The sequence below is a fragment of the Micropterus salmoides genome, unplaced genomic scaffold (genome assembly GCF_014851395.1).
Source record: "Micropterus salmoides isolate LMB-PRFRI ecotype aquatic unplaced genomic scaffold, ASM1485139v1 Ms_hic_scaffold_1, whole genome shotgun sequence".
NCBI classification, from domain to species: domain Eukaryota; kingdom Metazoa; phylum Chordata; class Actinopteri; order Centrarchiformes; family Centrarchidae; genus Micropterus; species Micropterus salmoides.
Genome location: NW_024040040.1, coordinates 43514424 through 43536031, shown reverse-complemented (window position 1 = coordinate 43536031; position 21608 = coordinate 43514424). Strand labels below are relative to the sequence as shown.

The 21608-nt window shown below is 39.4% G+C and overlaps 1 protein-coding gene across 2 annotated transcripts in view; it reads left to right on the top strand.

Annotated features, from left to right (window-relative positions):
* ptprn2 (protein tyrosine phosphatase receptor type N2) overlaps positions 1 to 21608 on the top strand; it is a 133883-nt gene that overhangs the window by 102228 nt on the left and 10047 nt on the right. For both annotated transcript variants that reach the window (XM_038729639.1, XM_038729630.1), the window contains 6 exons: positions 3474 to 3689; positions 5860 to 6063; positions 11346 to 11493; positions 13814 to 13887; positions 17848 to 17925; positions 21194 to 21313. In XM_038729639.1, coding sequence (XP_038585567.1) covers positions 3474 to 3689; positions 5860 to 6063; positions 11346 to 11493; positions 13814 to 13887; positions 17848 to 17925; positions 21194 to 21313 — 840 coding nt within the window. The remainder of the gene's footprint in view (positions 1 to 3473; positions 3690 to 5859; positions 6064 to 11345; positions 11494 to 13813; positions 13888 to 17847; positions 17926 to 21193; positions 21314 to 21608) is intronic.

Here is a 21608-nt window from a genome sequence, read left to right as displayed (position 1 = left end):
GAGCACATCTGGCTGCAGGGGACAAAGTTTCTGTGCAGGTTGATCCTGCCTGGTGCTACCCGGCCGGCAGCAGCTCCAACTCATAAACCCTGAGAACTAAAAGCTGGCAAATCCACTCTGTGTTAGCATGAATTGTTTTATTTTAATCATGTGTTTAGTTTAAAAAAAGCGATTATATTTATCTTATTTAAATCTTATGCAACTGAGCTCTTATTATTCTATCTATGGATTTCCAAAAATCTATGATTGACTAGAAATTAATTTAAAAAGATGTTGCAGTTTTTTATGGTAATATTTATAGTTTGCCCATATATCAAACTGTTTTTTCTAATTTCTCAAATTAATAATAATTTTTAAAGGTTTTCAGAGTTCACAAATATGTAAAATAGGCCTAAAAATGTCCCCTAGTATTATGGAGTACTTGGTGTTGCCAGTTTTCCTAGGTCTATTAAAAAGAAAAACTTGTAAAATGGCAAAAGGCAAAATTGTGCATTTTGTGTGTGATCTTTTTTTGTCAACCACAGTTCTGTTAGTCACATCAGTCAAACTATGGAGCTGATTTCAAACCTCTAAAATCTTCAATTGTAGTTGCAACTTTTTCCCCCCTTTTTATAAAAAACCTTGGTTTAGGGTTGATTGGGCTTTGGTAGGATTTTCCTCTTGTACTTCTTAAAGGTATTGTGATGTGAGTGAATGGATAGCCAGCCGCCTCAACAACACCTCTCTGCCTGACCTTTCCTCTATCATTTGAATAATCCAGAGCACCGAAATCCATCTGCCCCTTGTCTCCTCTCAGATTGGCTAATTCACCAGGCTGGGGCAATATGAATAGAAGAGAGAAACAGAAGAGGGAAAGTGTGTTAGAGGCAGAGGGTAATAACTCCACTGAGCTTGGATCCTACAACACAAATAGCAGTGTTGAACATGATTTTAAAGGGATTTATATAAAACTGAATTTATTGAGGTTTAAAAGGTGAATTTTGATTAGAAATTGAAAACATGGAAGGGGAAAAAAATCTTTATTCCATGGCAGTATTTCATGTCGATCTAAATTTCAATGCAAAAATCCTGCTCTAACAGTCAGATCTAAATATTTTTGCAAGCCTTGATTGATAATTAATAATTAGTCTCATTTACTGAAAATAAAATGTTCAAATTTTGATGTTAAACCATTCAAATGCTTTTTTTCAGTTAAGTGATTCAGTTAAGTTAAGTGTTTTTTAATATTTTTAACATTTAAGTTAGATGAATCTGTTTTTATGACATACTCCACTTATAAAAAAATTAAATTATTAGAAAGATTTACATTTTTGAAAAAGCTAAGGGACAGAACTCTAAAGGCCCATGAAGGTAATTCTTAGCCTCACATCTCCTCCCTATTCCTCCTCCTCTTTTTCTCTCTCTTTCTGTATCTCCTCTGGTTTCTTTCTAACATGATTACCGCCTTCAAACGCTCTTTTATGCTTGCAGTGCGTTTTAAGCCTGTTTGCTCCCACAGAGGAAATGCATTTTATTCATTTTCAAGGTGTTTACCTAAATATTTTCAAGTGTAACCACAGATTGTAGAAGGCCACTTCTTTGATGAACTCGATAAGATCATTTTTTTCCTTTTCTTTTTTGAATAAAGAAAAGATTTTAGTCAAAGGGAATAGCTTGGAGTTGTCAAGCAGGTTTTAACCAATAGGTCTTTAGGGGGCACTTTGGTTTCAGAGGCAGCAGCCTTGAACCAATACACGATGTGATATACTGTGTCTACAGTGCAAAATATGCTGAATATTAGATCTAATAAGGGTACTCAGGTGCTGTTTTATTTATTTTTTACTGGTATTTTCACCAAGTACTCTAGCAAATGAAAAGTGTGTTAATTTCTAAATGCTGTCCCTGCTGTCTGTATGTTCTTTTGATCATTGAACAACACAGACGAGTGATTGGATTGAGCCCATTCCTTCCCTCTGCACCCGTACATGAGCCTCTTCAAACCTCTGAGTTGTTGACTAACCTCTTAATGCTTGATTGAAACTACATGCTCGAGCCACAGCAATTGCAATCAAAAGAAACTGTCTTCTATCCCAACACAGTAATCGAAAAGACCTGGGCATCCGCACAACCGCTAAAACATTGGCAATTACGAGCCACAAGGTCAAACCATATTGTTACTGGTCTGAGGTGAAGTGTCTTGTTTTGAAAATGGTATAACAAGATGTAGCTTGCTTCAGCCGGCCCATTAGACCCCTCAGGCTAAATGTCAGAGCTCTGCCATTTTTTTTTCATGTTGTAGATTTGATTCACGTCACCCATCAATCTTCCAATATTGCATGCAGACAATTAGGAGCCCGCTGATGTTTTTGCGCACTGTTATTGATATTGCCCTTTTGCAGATGTATAGCTATTGGCATGTATGCAGCTGATAAAATTAGATTAAAGACTGTGGAGAACTGGCTTTTACAGAAACCCCATGTTTTTGTGTCAATCATAGAGGACAGTAAGGATGATTTATTTGAAGTAAACTGTGCTGGGAAAATAGTATCTTTCTATATTTGAGAGTTAAATGAAAACTAACCTGGCTGGATGTCTATATTTTATGCAATCAGCAAAGACAATCTAACAGTAGCTACATTTTAGTCATTAATAATCCTTCCTAATTATTGCTGTTATGCCCTGAGAAATATTCAGTTTAAATGGGGCCCACAGGGAATTTATCATTACAGTAAAATGCTATGAGTGGACCAATTACCAACTCACAGGCCAATTCTTTAACCCACTCTAATAAAAATCTCTTACGTGATATTACAGCACATTAAAAACAAGTCTGCCATAATGAGACAAACCCTATACCTTCCTGTTTGAATTAACATGCAATGTGGGTGTGAATATTTGAAAAGGGTTTTCTATTCAACTAGTGGTGCATGTATGAAGGGTCCAGTCTGAACTGCCTGTGTCTCTACAGTCCTGGTAGCCATTAGCTGTGCGGCTTGGGCCAGGGCCTAATCCAGCCAAACTCAGGACCAGAGGAGCTAATTAAGCACAAGCTTTTACTATCCCAGCCTCCTGTAGCTGCACAGTGCCAGCCTGCCCCATGCCAGCACTACATGGGGTTGTAAATATCTATAGTGGGGCATAGTGTGGAGACACCACTGGACAGGGGCTGGTAATAGGGGTTGACTGAGTCTGAATGCATATTATAAGGCCAGTATTAGAGCTGGCTAATGAGTAGGGGCGGTCAGATGGTGGTTGTGGGTGAAAGGAAAGAGTGGGAGAGGAATTGGAGGTAGGTAAGGAACCACCTGGCGCTGTTGAGTCCACATTTTTTCACAGCAAAGTCAAGACAAGCCTTCTGGTGAAAATTGATACACTGCAGACTTGATATGGAGGTTGCTGTAAATCAAAAAAGACTACATCAATCAGAAAAAAGACAGATTAGCATCCTTTACTGCCCTGACAGTGTGTTCTGTCTTTGTTTGTATGTCCTCCAGAGAGGCAGCCTGACCCAGATCCCCGTGGTGAAGGAGACCAGGGTGGAGTCAGGCCAGTTCCTGCTGCTCTCCGTCCTCTGCATGCTCTTCATCCTGGTGGCACTGGCTGTGTCCGCCACTTTCTTTTGCGTGCGCCAGCGCTCCCACCTCCGCATGAAGGAAAAGCTGTCCGGCCTGGGGACTGACTCCAGTACTGATGCCACCGCAACCTATCAGGTGAGACCAGCCCCCTCGCTGTTAGCCAATCAGGGGCCGGGACACTTGGGGTGTGCTCTGCCATTGGAAGAAAGCACTCTGTTCAGAGACAGTGGATTTTCTGATTGGAGTGCATTTGTTAATGTGTATATGTTTGAGTGATTCTCTCCTTCCTGCTCTTGTGATGGTGTTTATTTTTTTAATTTGCAGTGTAATAACTGTATATCAAAAATCAGTTTTTTTGTTTATTTACATAAACACATTGCCTTAAGGCTCCAATAGATATTCACTTCATCCAATTATTCAATGCTCAGCCTTGCCTGAGAAGTGTGGGTGTGTGTGTGCGCGAGACAGGGGAACAGGCCGCCACTGTGACCTATTCCCTCTGTTCCTCCAGGGCCATGGGCAGCCTGGGCTGTATTGATTTTCAGCATTGGGGCTCAGCTGTGCCCAGCATGGCACTCAAATTTATCTGCATGTCGCGTTAACATTTTCAATATTTAATAAGGTTTTCACAGACCTGCTCTATCAAAAGCTAGAGGTGTTAATATAACGATGGCCCAAGAGAAGCTAAAATAAATAAATATGAATGCATTTTGTTATCTAGATAGTAAGATTATATCCATTTTTGTCTATTATAAAATCTTTTTCAAAATGTTTTTTCATGTTGTGGTTCTGTGCAAGGTCATATATGGCATGTGTTCTTACTCATTATAGCTAAGGTATGGGATAACTGCTCTGTCATGTGGGTGTGTTCTCTGTGTTTGACAGGTACAGTTGTTTGTGTGCAGTAGGAGAGAGATATTGTTAGATGGCAGCACATACTGTGTTGTTACCTCTTGGCCTGTTTTCATTCTTATTAGTAGTCTCAAAGAGGTAGGGGACAGGGGAGACTGTAATCCCCCAACCAGTGCTCCTCTTTGGGCTCCACGTGTCTCTCCTTTGGCCCTCCCTGGTGCTAACTGCATCCCCCTGCCTGCTCCTGGGACAATTTCTCGGCTCCAGTACAGCATGACGCTTTGCAGCGATGTTGAGAAGTAGAATGAATTATGAAGTGGACCTGGATATTGCCCCGAGGCCAATGCCCAGGGCACCGCTTCATGGCTCTAATCATTAAAGTCTGACGGCGGGAAAGCTGATCCAAGACCAGGGCTTAGAGGGCCTGTGCTCCAGAGGGAAATATCACTATGATGGATCATGAGATAGCATGTGCTTTCACAAGGCGTTTTCTCTGGCCTGCCCTGCCCTCGTTGTTATTGAGTATGGAAATGAATTCTGTGGAGATGACTGGATTTGTCTCCCAAAACCAAACATGATGGGGTTTACAGATTATGAATTATGACCACACCTTATGGAGGGAATCAGGCAAAGTGTGTTACTATTACTGTTTGTTTGTTTATACATGTAAAACATTGCACAAATCTGGCATTTTGTCGTTTTTATTTCTTTTTCTTTTTCATTTTGTATAGTGGATAATGCCTAGTCTTCAATTTTTGATGCCCTGTCTCTGCACTGAGACATAATGGGAGAAAAGCTGAGTCATTGGGAGAAGTGTAATTTTTCGTGCAGTGGGTCTTTTAGCAAGTCTCATAAACCTGGGGATATCAATCAAAATAGAAAATCATACTTTACAATTGTGCCAATGCATTTTTATCTCCTTTGTGTCTCTGTGGTTTTATACATTTGCGGTAGAACTCCTATTTGATTGATGGAAATATTCTCCTGTCCTAGTTTTTGCACCATAGAGCTTGGCTGTGCAGTGTGGTTATATTGGGCAGGATTTTACTTTAAAAGATAATTTTTTTTTTTTTACAACTACAAGATCAATTCTTAAGCAATGAAGAAAGTCACTGTGTGGCAGCCATGTGTGACATACTGAATTTATTCTGTAAATCAAGTAGGGTTTCTCAACCATGTATTTTTGACATAATTAGTATAAGCTCTATAATCCACAAGGATAAGCCATTAATCTACAGGCAAGTGAGGACAGATCAAGTCAGCCGAGATACAGGATTTTTCAAGGTGCATTTACAGAACTCAGCCCCTAACAACAAGGATAAGCACATAACCTACATAAAACTATTGTTACATGTATGAAAAGAAGATAAATACATGAAACGTTGCAAGGAGTCTGGAAAAAAACTGCATTTTTTATTATCAGTGCCTCAATATTATCTCCTGTAATCCCCAGGAGCTTTGTCGCCAGCGTATGGCAATCCGGACGTCAGAGCGTGTCGAGCGGCCTGAGACCCTGCGGCACTCACGGCTCAACAGCGTCTCGTCCCAGTTCAGCGATGGTCCTGCAGCCAGCCCATCGACCCGCAGCAGCACCTCCTCCTGGTGCGAAGAACCAGTGCCGTCCAATATGGACATCTCCACTGGTCACATGATACTGGTAAGGAACTTGCTTTGACTCCATAAATAAAATGAGTAATGATTCATGTGGTGGGAAACTTGGTGAGGGAGTAGTCATGGTGAATAGATAGAAGTTGTTTGAGGTGTTGTTTGTTGTCAGGCCCTCAGAGACTTTTTGTGGTTCTTAGAATCAGATAGTTACAACTAAACAACCACAACATGTCATGTCTCACTGACTATGCACTTGCCTGCCAGCGTGGGTTTAGTGTAGTTTGAGAAACTCCAATGCTTTTCGTAAGAATACATTATGTCGAACAGTAGATCTACAGTGTTCAGTGATTCCTAACCAGGGCTGCTTGTACCCCAAGAGGTACTTCTGCAGTTACCGCAGTTATGTGGATTGTGGAGCTGCTAAATTAATTTGAAAAAATACAAGTTAGGATTTGATTTAACTACAAAAATATATAGTCAGCTAAAATGTTTATACACCATGTGTTGCATTTGAGAGTGCTTGAAAACTAATTAGCAAGAGAAGGTGAAACAGTTAGCTAAAAGTAATCAATACATGGTTAAAATAGTTAGCTAAACATAATTGATACTGGGCCAACAGCTGCAACAGCTAAAAGGGATTTAAAGTTGAAATACTTAGATTAAAGTAATGGATGGTTTAAATAGGCTAGTTAACTAAAAGTATCTGATAATAGCAAAGCTTAATAGTCACAGCTAATCAGTTGAAACAGTTAAAAGTAATGCATAGGCAATTGAAACAGAGTTAGCTAAAAGTAGGTAAATGGATAAACGGTTGAAATAGTTGGCTAAATGTTATGGCTACACAGTTAAAATAGTTAGCTAAACATAATGGATAAATAGTTGAAATAGTTAAAAGTCATGGCTAAGCAGTTGAAACAGCTAGTTAAAAGTAATGGAGAAACGGTAGAAGTTGTAGGGTTGAAAGTCATGGATAAGTGGTGAAATAGCTAAAGGTAATGGACAGACTGTTTTTTGCTACCCCAAGTGGTGTAGTTCGAATGTAAACAACTTGACCTAACTGACCTAACATTGACAATTAAATTTTATGTAACAATGAACAGCTTTATATGATTAACATCAAATATAAAATTAATTTAAATGAACACATTAGAGTATGATGGGTGGTATCGATGTAGGAGTAATGTATCATCTGTAAGGGCCTTTTGGGAAACATCAGACAGAAAAGGTAGAGAACCACAGATATACAGGAATAGGTATACATATACAGATATTTCATGTGAGCATACATTACTGTGTATGCGTTTAAAACTCCCTGTGTGTATGAATATGCTAGGCACTGTGCTGAAAACCAACAGCTTGATTTCTCTCTGTTTATCTGTTTGGATGTGTCTGTTTTTCATCTCTCTCACCTCATTCCCCTTAGAACCCTGTTATCTTTGGGGGGTTTTCATGACTCTTCTCGCTGTTTTCTCCCTCTCACTTTATCTTGGCTCGGTTTTCTTCATTTTTTCTCCCCCAACTTTTCCCTCTCTTTACTCTGTCATTTTCTCTCTTTATCATTCCGTCCTGCTTCTCTCCCCACTGTCATTTTCATCTTTTACCCCCTCCGTCTCTCTTACTGCTGCAGCAAAATAAGGCAGACATTGTTTTGCAAGATGGGAGCTGCTCAAAACTGAAATATCATTACCCATCTGATTGTCATTTGTATGTTTTAGAATTTTTAAGTTTTTATTTTGGTTGAAAAAGCTTTTGGTTGCCAACGCTTCCACAAACACACAATGGATTGTTTTAATTTTGCTCAACTTTTGCTTCATTCATTTCAGACAAGCTTGATAAAAGAGATGGATAGATGCCTTGCAGTGTTTCCATTAATGGAGAGAGCATTCATCACACTGCATGTCTAGCTTTTATATTGGGAGACTATAATGAATGAGAGTGAATCTGAGTAATGCCTTGTATTGGAGGTAATAGATGGGTTTTGTTGCACTCGTCAAGGCTTGTTTGTGAAGCCCCTTTTGAAAACATTGACAATAGAAAAGCATTTAGCCCTGCAATAACAAAAGAGGCACAGTGAATCATTTCTGGGAGCTGTTATTATTAGCCCCAGTTTCTTCACAGCAGCAACGCAGGCATTGCAAAGTAGAAAGGTAAAACACACAGGGACCTTTACTTCTCTTTCATGCCATGATTGACATGGAGATGTCCTATAGGGGTTCTTCTTTAAAATTCCACTGCCATCTCACATGAAACCATGTGTGAGATTGCCTTGTTATCACTGATCTCAGACCTATATTTTCCCATCTCTGCTCTCCTCTCCTCTCATCTCCCCTCTCTCGCTCTTTGGAGCTCACACCGTGTGGAGAAGGATGATGAATACCCGGCTTTCCAAAGCACATATGCTGGGGGTCCTTTTTTTGATGCCCGATCTCCTCACATACACACACACACACAACCATTATGCTACTGCGAGAGTTTGATGCAGTCTGAATAAATGAACTACAGTGCAACTGTATCAACATCCCGCGGTTCGGCCCACCTCAAGACTAAAAAACTCTTGCATAACGACTTCCAACTTCAAAACTGAAATTGGATGCCTCTGTGTGCTGAGTCATCTGCTGTGTTTTCAGATCTGTGACACACCTCTGCTGTCTTACATTTTCTATCTTCTCTCTATTACCTCTTTCAGCTGCAGTATGGTGCTACAACCATGCAAAGGTTACATATTGAATGATTACAAACCTCAAACATGATTACCAGATGTAACTCGGAAGCATGTGTTCCTTGTGTGGCTGTATTTCTGTGCTTATTGCTGCAGTGCTAAGTCCTTTCAGCACCATGGAGAGCACTTTACAGTCACTAAATGTGTTTTTCTTCATAAGCAAGTTAAACAAAAATCCATGCTCTCCTCTTGTCCAGAAACAGCATCAAAATGTTGATACAGTTGCTGTAGTGTTCCCCTGGCTTATTCACCTCTCTACTGAAAAAATAAAAAATCAATAATTATGTAGCTTGAGGCTCTTTTTCATTATGGTGAGTAGTTATTGTTCCATTTTTTGGAAATTATGAATTATTTGCTCAAAAGGAAAATAGACTCAGGCAAAGCAAAATAGCCAGTGACTCATGCAACATGTTCTGCCCTCAGTGGCTTTTTCTTACAATTAGAAATGTAGTTCATGGGCAAAAGAACAATTTGCTGTTCCATTTAAGGAAAAACAATGTGTTCTTATCATTTAGCTATTATTAGTCAAACAAAAACATTCATATTAATACCCCTTTTTCACCTCTCACCGCAGTTTTATCATATACTGAAGCTTCCTGTACAAACTGTTACCAGTATTGTTCTTTTTAATTTGACAGCGGAGCTCGACAGTAATGTGTTACCTGTTGTGTCTGGCTCCTCCGGTTGTCCCTTCATCCTGATTTCACCCAGCACCCTCTGCTGCCGAGGAGACTGCTTAGGAGGGATTAGACATTGTTTCCCTGACACCCAGGCCTCCCATCCGAACCCTCTGATTGGCAGACATAATCCCCCCATTCACTAAACCTTCGTTACCCTGTCTCTGGAATACGCCATGGTCCACTGCTTCCCCCTAGGAACGGGAGGGCTTGATAAGGGCCTGCTGGCTGCATTGCATTAAGCTGCGAAAATATGAATTTGGAATGCAATCGATTCAGGGCATCGTTTGAATAGAATAGGATGCAATTCAGAGTGGATTTATCAAGTACATGGAGATGTAATATTGGTAGGGGAGGTGGAACGCTGTCAGGCTGGCAAGCAGAGAGTACTTGTACAGGGTGACAAGAGCATAGTGGTGACAGGCTCTGTCAAGTGGCCATAATGGCATGCTGTCATTTTCCTGGGAAGACAGCATTGTGTGTTTGCGTAGGCGATGCACACCAACACACATGCAAATATACGTGTGTTGCCTGCTATTAGAATTGACATTAACTAGATTTTTTTTGCATGCATAAAATTAAAAAGTTCAGGCAGGGATGGTTAGGGAAGTATAAATCTGCTGTAGTATTTCAGAAATATCACTTTATGTCATTAATGGGATCAGATAGGACATATTGTGCTTATGTGTTCCCTCATTATGCAGCTACATTTATCACATCAAGAGTGGCTTTTTTTCTTCTTGGTGTGGCTTTTAATATCTGAGTGGCGTCTTTGGTACCTTATGCTACAATAAACTTTGATTTCCATTATCAGTATGATTTGTAATGTTCTTATAAGTCACCTAATATCCTTTGCAGGCATGCATGAAATGTCTGAATTCATAAGCCATCGAAGGGTAATTGCCTATTACGTGTTGGACAAGCTTATTTGTGATTATCATCTGGATAGGAATTGTATACATTCTGCACAGTCTTGGATTTCCCTTTTGACGGACAGGAGTGAATAAGTCGGCTGTAACAATGGGAGTGTCACCTCTCTGCTCAGCCTACCTACACTGCCTTTAATATGGGATAAAAACCCAGCACATCTGGGTATCACTTTCATTGTATTAGCCAGCTGATCCTTGACATCAGTTTATGAGTCTGTAATCTTCTGCCTCACACAATAGCGGACTAAACCATTTAACCCCATTGGGAGGAGAGCCATGATACAGGAGAGAAAGCGAACCACGGTGCCACGCTAAAAAAGACCGTCTTGCCAGCTACAGCCTCTAAGCTCCCTAAGACTTGCCCTGGTTTGGGAGAATACACACACACACACACACACACACACACACACACACACACACACATCTTCCCCTCCCCCTTCTCTTTTTCCATCTTTGTCTCTCTAGTGAATTCAATTTTGTCTTCTCCAAGCGACGGCTTAAATGCAGACAATCTTATCAGTGGCTGTGCAAGCAGTGAGGGACGTGATTGAAACACCCCTGAAGTATTTCCAATGCAGACAAACCTTTCAGGAGTCTTAATTGTGTGTGATTTTTTCCCCTCTCTTTCTCTCTCTCTCGGCCAAACACACATGCACAAACACATAAACAATCAAACATTAGCACATCTTCCTCACATAGATCTTCAGCAGCCTCCTCCACACCCTGTTGTACGCTGTACAGCCGCTTAAGACAATAATGCTCCATGACACCTGATCATAGCTTTAATGGAGAGATGCTGTTGTCAAGGGTTTAATGTTTTGCCCCAGTTTATTTATTGTTTAGCTCATGGTGAAGAAAATACAATGAAAAACATGTTATCTCAAACCAGCTATGATATGAAGAATATAAATTGTTTAATTTGTTGCTAAAACACACAAAAATATATTTTTACAGGTATATTTTGAACTAAATTCAGTGGTCTTTTGCATGGTCTGTTTTCCTCTAGTCATACATGGAGGACCACTTAAAGAACAAGAACCGTCTGGAGCGTGAGTGGGAGGCCCTGTGCTCCTACCAGGCAGAGCCCAGCACCTGCAGTGTGGGGCAGGGTGATCAGAACTCCAAGAGGAACCGCTCTGACGCCGTGGTCGTATGTGAGTTCATTCAGATGTCCATTCATGTTCATGTTTTTAGCTCTGAGACTGTTCCCACCATTTAAAAGGCCAGAGCAATGCAGCTTCATCACTGTTGTTGCTATGATTGATTATGAATGGATGCTTCAAGAAGCTACATAAAACGTGCTGGGTATACAAGCCAAAACTACACTAAAAATATGTTTCCACACAAATAATCAGTCTCAGGATTGTTTCTTAAACACATTTTTTCAATGTAAATCAACTTGCTTTGAATCTTCTCTTGGATGAAATTGACCAAAGAGCATATTATTAGCTAACTATAGCAATATGTCAGGTTACAAATAACCTTAGAAAAATACCAGTCACTACGTGGGGGCCAAGATGCTAGTATATTGGGTTTATTGAGTTTAACAATTATGGCTCCATTCTGCTTTTTATTTGGTTTGGGAAAGTTTACTTTCCAACACCTCCAGCCAAACTTGCGTTAGACAGTGTTACATTTGCCAAACTTGTGACAGTTATTCCTCATCCTCAAATCCATTTTCTCTCTTCTGTTGAAATATGAACATTAAAGCATAAATCTGACCATGTTGATTACATTTAATTCATAATACTCTTTTATAATGCTCAGGCTAACTAGCTCTACACTAAAATACACAAACAGTGTGTATCCTTTATTCCATGAGGACATTTTGCTGGAGACATGTAGCTTTAGCCTTAGTATTTTAGCATGATAATATGTATGTGGCTATCAAGTCCATATAAAGACCCCTTTAAAGGTTTCTCATTTTTAAAACAAGGCAGCTGGAGAAAGCGTTTTCAACCAGTCATAGCCTTTAAGAATTAGCATTAGCTTAGTCAAAAGTTGTTGTTTTTTTAGTTAACTGTAAATTTCGAGTGGTATATCTGATCATTGAATATGGCATGTGAGAACAGACAGTAACAATAACTAAGGGGGGTCTTGTTTTACTTCATCTTTATGCCAGTCAGCTAACTAATCACCTTTAAAGAAAAAAGAAAAACATTTTAGTTTAAGTAATGGGGATCTACAAGAACATACAATTTTCTGTATTTTGTTTTTCTCTGTGCTCTTCTCACTGGTTTGAGGTGGACGGGACTCAATTACAACAAAGTGACTTCACATGGTTTGCTTGGTTAATGTCCGTCAGATCCATAGACTGTATAAAAGAAGTGGACGTAGTCACCATGACGGCACTCGCTGGTTTGTGGACAGCCGTTTTGAAGCCTCGAGTTTGGCAATTTGCCATTCTAAATCTTGATTTTTTGCATCTAGCGGCATTAGACGTGACGATATTTGGACGTTGGTGGTGCCAGCTATCTTGGTTTGCAAGGTGCATCCGTAATTCACGTTAACTGTAATTTTAACCGGGATGCTAGCTAGTTGGCTAGCTAAAAACAAGCTTAAAACAAAATTTTGAAGCTTTTTGAACAGCACTGGTTAAATGTACACAGTGCAGTGGATACGAGTCGCCTCTGTCCTGATTGACACGTCATCAAGCTAACAACTTCATGATAGCATCTATTTTCCACTAAATTGGGCCGTAATTTACAAAATGAACATCATGCTATATTGAAGAAGACTTGAAACAAACTATTGAGACCCTAAACTCATTAGGAAAGTGTTTACTGAGGTAACAAATCAAATGGAAAGTAGAAAGTAGGGTCATTTTACTTTTATTTTTAATGGAATCGCACTTCTTTTTGCCAACTGAGGAGTAGCGCCCTGCTGGCCGTACAATATTAAACAGATTTAACGCTCTTCCACATTGGCTTCACTTTTCAGACCCGGAGGTTCCCACTTCCAAATCTGATCATACCACATCTACACAGTCTTGATAAAGAAGAGTTTTTGACTGTTAAACTATTATCATAAATAAAACCTTTTGGTGTTTTATTTTTTCTTTGATTTGTGCTTATTTAGTAATGAATAGAAGAAAAAGATTTGAGCTTTTGGTTGTTGTTTTAAGCAAATGTGTTAAAGAAGGAGTGAGTTTGAGTTTATTAGAAAGATTATATGAATCTTGCAATAGTTTTACTTGTTTAAGAAAAAGAGGATTTACAACTTAGAGACTTCTTAAGATTAAATATTGTATTATTATTTCACTTGGATCATTTCTTGTTGAAGGTAGAGCAATTCAGTACTTCAGTACAACAGTGTGTGAGTGTGTGTATATGATGAAAGTCTGGTGAAACTGTAGTCCCTGTAGTTTTTTCCAATTTTATATTCCTGTGTTGCTGCTCAAAATACTGTTGTTATTGTGTGGGGAGGAAAAAACTATGGAAAAGTATGTTGATGAATTATGCATCTCCATTACAGACGATCATTCCAGGATCACCTTGAAAGCGGAGAATAACCACGGCAACTCAGATTACATCAATGCAAGTCCAATAGTGAGTATTGTTCATTCATTATAGCTCAACATTGTGGCTAATATCTCTCATGTCTGAAGCCTCTGTTTTTTGGTACCAGGAGCACCTGTTGTGGTTGGATTTTACTTTGAGATAAAATAAGTTTCAAAGGACTTGTCATTGATCCAAAAGCATTGATCTTTTTTTTTTTCAATGTTTGTTCTCCATGCTGGGAGCCTCAGTGGATTTGATGTGTCTTGCTGAACCACAGTGCTTTCACTGCTTCCAAAATGGCCACTGCCTGGAGATACCCCCTTTTTCCCATCCACACTAAAAAAGAATTGTACATTATTTTTGACTAAACAAATGTATCCCGCCACAAATCCAGAAAGACCTCACAAGGTTTTTTTTTGTTGTTGTGTTTTTCCCCAAAACATTGCCAGTCATGATTTCCCCTGAGGCTGCTGAGAAGGGATTCCATCAAAGGGAGCAGGAAACTATGCATTTCAAATACAGTGCCAAAATTTCTGAGGAGATAGATGAGGGGGGCACACACAGCTGCACTAAAAGCCTATTACTCTTCAGAAACAAACAATGGAGACTTTTAGATGCTCTATTTATTCCTGTATTTGCTCTAATGGCATATTCTTAAAGGTTTTTAGCTTATTTAAACAGTGCTGTAGTGCTAAATCTGCCATCTTGTAGAATTATGTTATAAACATAATCAGTCAGGGGAAGAAGTAAGTAAAAATCAAATTGGTACAGTAGAAAAAGAGTATAAAGGAAAATTATCCGAGCTTTGGTACAGTTAAAAAAAAGAAAGAAAGAAAAGGCATCTACAAACACAAACGGATGTTGAAGATGGGTGAAGTAATGGCGGATGCAGTGGTGTGTGGATAAAAGGACAGTAATTACACCACAAAAGGGACCCCTGGCTGCGCCCAGCAAAACTGTGATAATTATGTCTGTCAATGCGGCTTCTTCCTCCTCATTAGCTTCAGGAGCAGTGGCCTACGAGTAAATAATCTGTCACTTCTTTGTGAGAATACAGGGTCAGAGAGGCAAAGGGATGGAGCTCCATGCAAAGCAGAGGGTGACATACACACAGGGATAACCACAAATGATGCAAGCGCTCCCAGATGTATGGCATCATTAGCGTGAGGAGTAGTTCGAAGGAATGTGCACTGCCACAAAATGTGGTCAAAGCCCGGATGTCTTTGTCTTGTCTGGCCATTTTACAAAGTCAAACGCTGTGTGGCTTTTCCATTTCCCACCTGTTCGCCATGCTTTTATTTTCAAACTATCTGGGATGAACCCATTTCGGCGTTTAGCTTCCGAGCTCTCTCTCTTACATGAACACAGGATCAAGGCGCTACAGCAAGGTGTTGAAAGTTGAGATGCTTCTCTGGGAACAGATATTTGTGCAAGCTATTTTAGTACAAGCTATTTTACTTCAAACCAAAGAGCACTTCTTTGCCTTTTTGTTGTAGGCTTCTTCTTCTTCCCATAATAGCAAGGAAAGGACAGCTGACACGCAGGACTACTCTTTCATGTATGCACTTTAGTATTCATGCAGGGATGTCAACACACAACTATAGCATGTCTGTGTCCTTGAGATTGGCTAAACTGAGTGGCAGCACTAGCATTCACCACCAACCTTTCATTTCTGTAGGGAAGATTTTCAAACTCACAAAAGGAATTCTACCAGGAAGGATGATGAGAAAATTTAACAACATGGTTATGCCTAATTGAAGTAGAACAGTGGCTAATGAATGTTTCCTGCATTCATGTGTCCTTTTGGGAAATTCTTTCAATAAAGAGGCTGTCAAATTTTCACATTTCAGCCAGCCAAGGTGCATTTAAAGTACATTCCTAGTCACTCATGCTTCACATATGCCCCCCAATGTTAATTTGGTTACAATTACAATACCCACAGTGAATATGCCTGACATTCCATAGACATTTGATTCAGATAATATGACTATAAATCAGAAATAACCATAGATATGATCAAATCTGGACCTGGGGGAATTTGCATCATTAAGTATTTTACTGCTAAACACTCCAAGAAATCTCCAAAATAAAATTATTGCCAGTACTAAGGATGATATTCAAAAGTGTCCCAGTAAAATAAACACAATGGTCTGTTTCAGCTGAGCTTCACTTGTAATTAAATCCCAGTTTGGAAGTAGATTTAAAAGAGAAAACAATTTGACATTTTTAATCCCCCATAATGAAAACAAATTACAAAGAGACAAAGTTATAAATAATAAAGGAAGTGATTTTTTTATTTAAAAATTTTGGACTAAAGTTTTATGTTCCGTTTTATCAGCCATTCAGAGCATTAAACATGAATTCTGTTGTTGGGGTTATTAAACATGAGGAGAGAAAAGCATTATGGTAATATTAAAGCCATGAGGAAATGCACCATAATTAAGGTCTATGAGCTTGACAAATGAGTCAAACAAAACACAAAAAAATTAAATGGAAAAACTAGATGTTCTTCTAAGCTTATGTCCTTCACAAGTTGTTCTTTAGCATTAAAAAAATCATAAAAAATGAAAAAGCCATTTAGTACGACCCTGTGACTTACTGCCTTGCTGTTTCATGATGTTATGCTCAGAGATGTCTCCCTACCTAAATCGCTCTTTGTTGCTGTAAAAAAGCCTCTATTTCTGTTGGTGGATGTCACTCAATGGCAAGTTAATATGCAAGGAAATTAGTTAGTAGCACCTTCATTTTATAAATATACTTCTGCATTTCCCTCAGATTGGACTATCTTTAGTGGGTCTGCTATAAATAATGTTCAATAAATCCCTATTCTCACAAAAACACAACACCGTTTGGGTGTGTTGTCCATCATTATAATGCCAAAATACACATGAAGAATGCATTGATACGTACCCACCCGTTTCTTTTCCTGCAAAATATGTCAACATCTTTCCACTGATGCATCTCTCACTTGAGGGCGTGCATAAAAATTCCATTCAATAAAATGTGATCATTGATTTTTGGGGGGTGACCCAGCCAACACCTACTCAATCAAGTCTCAATCACATCCCTCAAATCAAGTCCCCTGTGTCATTATGTCCCACCTCAACATTTCAGCTCCCTCAAATCAGCCACCTGCAGGGTTTTACAGTCCCACCGTAATATAATGTTTCATGCAGAACCACGTCAAAGCATGACAAATGAGATCTGCAAGCCATTTCATGAGGTCTTTGAGGGAGCACATTGGTATGACAACATTGTAGAGAAGACTGTACCTGGCTTAACTAAAACAGGAGGGAAACCCTTCCTGAATGATGAGATAATGAAACTGAATTTAATGAAGGTAACAAGAATTACAGAGTTTATTTTGAATATTGGGTTGGAGGTTCCAGGTTCAAGTTTCAGCTTTATTGCCAATATACAATGCAGGCTTGCACAATAATAATAATAATAAAATGCAGTTTGTGAAAGCAGCACATAACGATGAAATAAAAAGGAAACTAAATTAAAATCAGCTCTTTTGTGGCATTCTTCTCATAAACACTAGAGGTGCCTGTTTGCTTTACTTTCTACCAGATAGCAAAGTCCAAGGTCTTCCTCAGTCTTTTTTTAAGCAAACACGATGTTTAAAGAGACAAAAACAGTCAACTGGCATACAAATCCTTCAAATATGTGTTCAAAGCTCATCTTGCGTAGGACTTTGTGATGTTCACAGTTTGCCAACAACAGTGTGTAGATTTCTTTATATTGCAATGTAGTGTAATGAGACCCATTTAAAAAATAGTCAGATCTTGAGGACAGAAGGGAAGTGACAAGGAGGAAGGGAGCAAGAAGTTCAGGGAGACGGAGTCAATGAATGAAACAGAAAGCATACAGCAAAGGCAAATGTTTTCTGCTCTCATTCCTCCATCCAGATGGAGCCTTTGATGGAAGTCTTTTACCCAGACTGCATGTTTTCATCTGCCAGTCCCCGCCCAAACACTGTCTCACACTCTATTCCTTCTTTCCCAGATGGACCATGACCCTCGCAACCCTACTTACATCTCCTCGCAGGGCCCACTTCCTTCCACCGTGACAGACTTCTGGCAGGTAAAACTCATCTCCATTCACTGTGGGCTTTCATCTTTCACCATTTTGTTTCTACAGAGATGAGGGTTTGGAAGACCCACCACAGAGCCGCACTATGTCTGACCCAATGGTTTTGTGTGATGCACTAATTCCTGTGCGATCCTAATGTCTTCTTGGTCCAAGACAAGAGTGTCTAGATTACTAGTTCTTTGGTGTTAAAGCAATGGTTGAATCAAAGTGGGATCAAAGAATTTGCCCCAGCTTGTGCCTCTCATATACTACAATTACATTCAAGTCAAGGAGCTAAGCATCTGGTTGTCCTAAAAATATCTGTGTTGACAAACTTGGGAGGTTGTATAACAATACTTACCACTGTTCTGAAGCTATTTCCAGAATCCTCAAAGACTTTTCTAATAATCTGGAGGAAAACGATAATGTGTCTGGTACACAAATATACTTTTAACCCTTTTCTCTAGTTGCGACTGTATTTTCTAATCCAGGTAAAAGGAAATGGCATATATGTCCTTGCTCTTTTTGTATAAAACACAAACTAAATAAAAAAACTAAATCTTAACGCCTGATGGCTGCAATTTTGGCAGGTAGGTGTTAATATGTTGACATTACAGTGTGATACTCCAAGGATATCATCATCTCCGTTGTCCATCACAAATGAACGTCCATAAATCTGTTTGGAAATCATAAAAAAAGACACTTCGTATAACACCAGAACTTGCTTGAGAATCATCAAGTTTTTAAGTTTTTTTAATCCAGTAATCCAGTGATAGGTGTCTGTACATCCATGGCTACACTGAAAACAGGAACTACTAATATCTAATTCAGATAACTTTTAATGGTACCAATTTGCCACAATGTAAACACATAGAGGATATAAGAACACGGCTCAAGTTGTTGCCCACAGCAAAACTCACTGAATCCATAGTGACTTTATACTTCCTGTTTACATCGCCCAAAGCATGGAACTGTAGTTCCAAAATTCAAAGCAGGATTATCCCTCAAATAGAGGTGAGACAAAGTATAATTGTATATTTTTAGGGGAAATTGTATGCTTGGCTCTGTGACTCAAATGTAATAGTCAAAAAACATGAGATGCACAAACTGGGGCTTGAAGTAATGGTGCTCCTACTGTCAATACTCATCAATAAAACAGTGTCACCCTCTTTAAATGTACTACAGACCTGCAGCTTTAAGTTGTACATTGTAGTCTAGATATACACACCCCCAGGAAGTCTAACATTATTTGTAATTATGCTGATGTTTGCCTGTATTTCCGTTTTTCTCCATGCTATTTGCATTAATTCTCTTGTCCATAAATGTCAGACAAACCTGCTATTAATCACTGGATATAGGCTATTGTAAAACATGTCGTCTTGTGTGGAGGTATGCCTTAAATGATGCATGGTTGCCAAATGGCGTTTTTATCTGTTAATAGGACAGCACTGTAGTAATTAGTGGGCCCATCACCTCCATATGGTGAAGTAACTCTGGTAGCCGTGACCAGGATGTCGAAGTGTGAAGCATAAATCCTGGCAGACCAGCTGGTCCTGCACTTTGCACTCTGCATCTTGTACTGAATGGATATCATTATGATAGTGCTGACTGTGTGTTAGCACAGACGTCGGCACCCGTTTGTGACCGGGGAAGTGTGGTAACGCCAAGTTTATTATGGTCTGGTTTGGTTCTACACACCAAAAGCAATGTAGCCTTTGGTTTTTGCTATAAATTGCTTTTAAACCAAAAATAAAAACCTCCTTACAAGCTTTGTCCTCACACTGTTCAAATTGATACAAACCAGAAAAATTCAGTGCCTATTATCTAAAAAGTGTACCTTAATTGACTACATCAGCTCAAATAGAAATGAAAGGTGCCCTGTTTCCTGTATTTAATTTGTAAATTTGAAAGTGCCTCAAATGAAACAGTTGGTAATTATCTCTTAATTAATTTGGTTATTTGTTTGTTTGTCTGCCAAATTTTTTTCTGCACCAGGTGAATAAATGCATGTCCATTATCTAATGAAATGGGCTTTTTAGCCATGAACTCAACATGAATCTTTCCCAATTAAGCAGAAAATAATGGAAAATTCGACACAGATTGACTGACACAATGAACATCAGTTCTGTGTTTGGGAATAAGAAGTAGCCATTCATTAGTCAATATGGTTAACCTTGAATTGTGGCAGGAGAAAATACACACACACACACACACACGCTCTTTTCCCCCATTAAAAGTAAACAAACAGAGGAAACACTGCCACTCTCATGCAAATGGACCGTGCAGGAGGCAAATCTTTTTGCTCTGTCCTATCTAATCCACACCAGCCCCAGGCAGCGCTCTGAAAGGCGGCTCTGCTCTAATCCTCCACTTCTCATTCCTCCATCCCTTCATCCTTCACTCCTCCATCCCTCTCACCAACTCCGGCTATTACCTTAGCTCTACTGGGCCTTGCTTTCCTGCTCACTTCTCCTCAGAATTCAATGCAAATAAAAAGCCAATCAGCATGAGTTCACAGAGCGGCAACTTCGGTCATTTTAAGGGCATTTTTTGTATCCTGATGCCTTCTTTATAAATCATGTATAGCGGCTGTATGTGTTTGGAGCCTATAAATTGTTTATCACAAAAAAAAATACAGATGACTGGCTCTTTAAGATGGAAAATAAGAATACACTTTTTCCTCAGTACCTGCAAATATTTGCCAAATCTTACGAGACTAAATGGATAATATTCCCTCACATTATCACCTTGCCTAATCTCATCACACTCTGGCACAGTTGGCGTGTAATGTGTCCACTGGGCTGGATCACAGAAGCTTGTGATTAGTGTATAGTCAAGGCCATTCTGTTTTTATAGCAATAATAAAAGCTGCATTTTCTCCTCATTTTCCTAATGGCTGCCGTGGGCCCGTATTTTTTCCCAAGGACACATTAGATTGTGATAAGATGAAATGGAGCAGCAGCTCAGTAGATGTTGTGATCTCGCACAGGCAACTGAGAGAGGGCGACATGTGACGCGCCCTCCTGCTGCTCGACCCAACACTTATCATTTGTCACGCGCGGAGAGGTGACATTTATTCATACTTCCTGGACCAAGATTAAGAAATCAATTTCACTCTAATACAAGGCTGCCGTGTAATGCTAATGTGCAATATGCTGCTCCTAGTGGCAGAGTTCAGCTACATATTAGTGCTATTGTAATGTCAATGAGATTAGTATGAAAGGGCTGTTGTCTCAGGATGTGTTTGAGGGATGTCTATCGTCTTTCTTCTGGTGTGTAGATGGTGTGGGAGAGTGGCTGCGTCGTCATCGTCATGTTGACCCCGCTTTCTGAAAATGGAGTGAAGCAGTGTCATCACTACTGGCCTGACGAAGGATCTGATGTCTACCACATCTACGAGGTACGTTAGTGAGGGATTAAGAAGAAGTTTAACGAAATAGTTTTATAATACTTACATAATTTTTCAAAGTCTATCTCTACAGATAGTTCTGGTTTTATGTGCCGAGGTTATGAGATTTGTTTTTGTACAATGAAGTTTAATTGAATTTAATTTGCAGTGCTCATATCGCTGCAAACTGACAGTTTTCTGTGAAGCTACTTTGTCCCAAATAAAATGGTTCCTATGAATGCTGTTGAGTAACAAGGACACTGTTTTAGCAAAAATAGTTTTTTCAAATGTCATTTTTAATTACTTT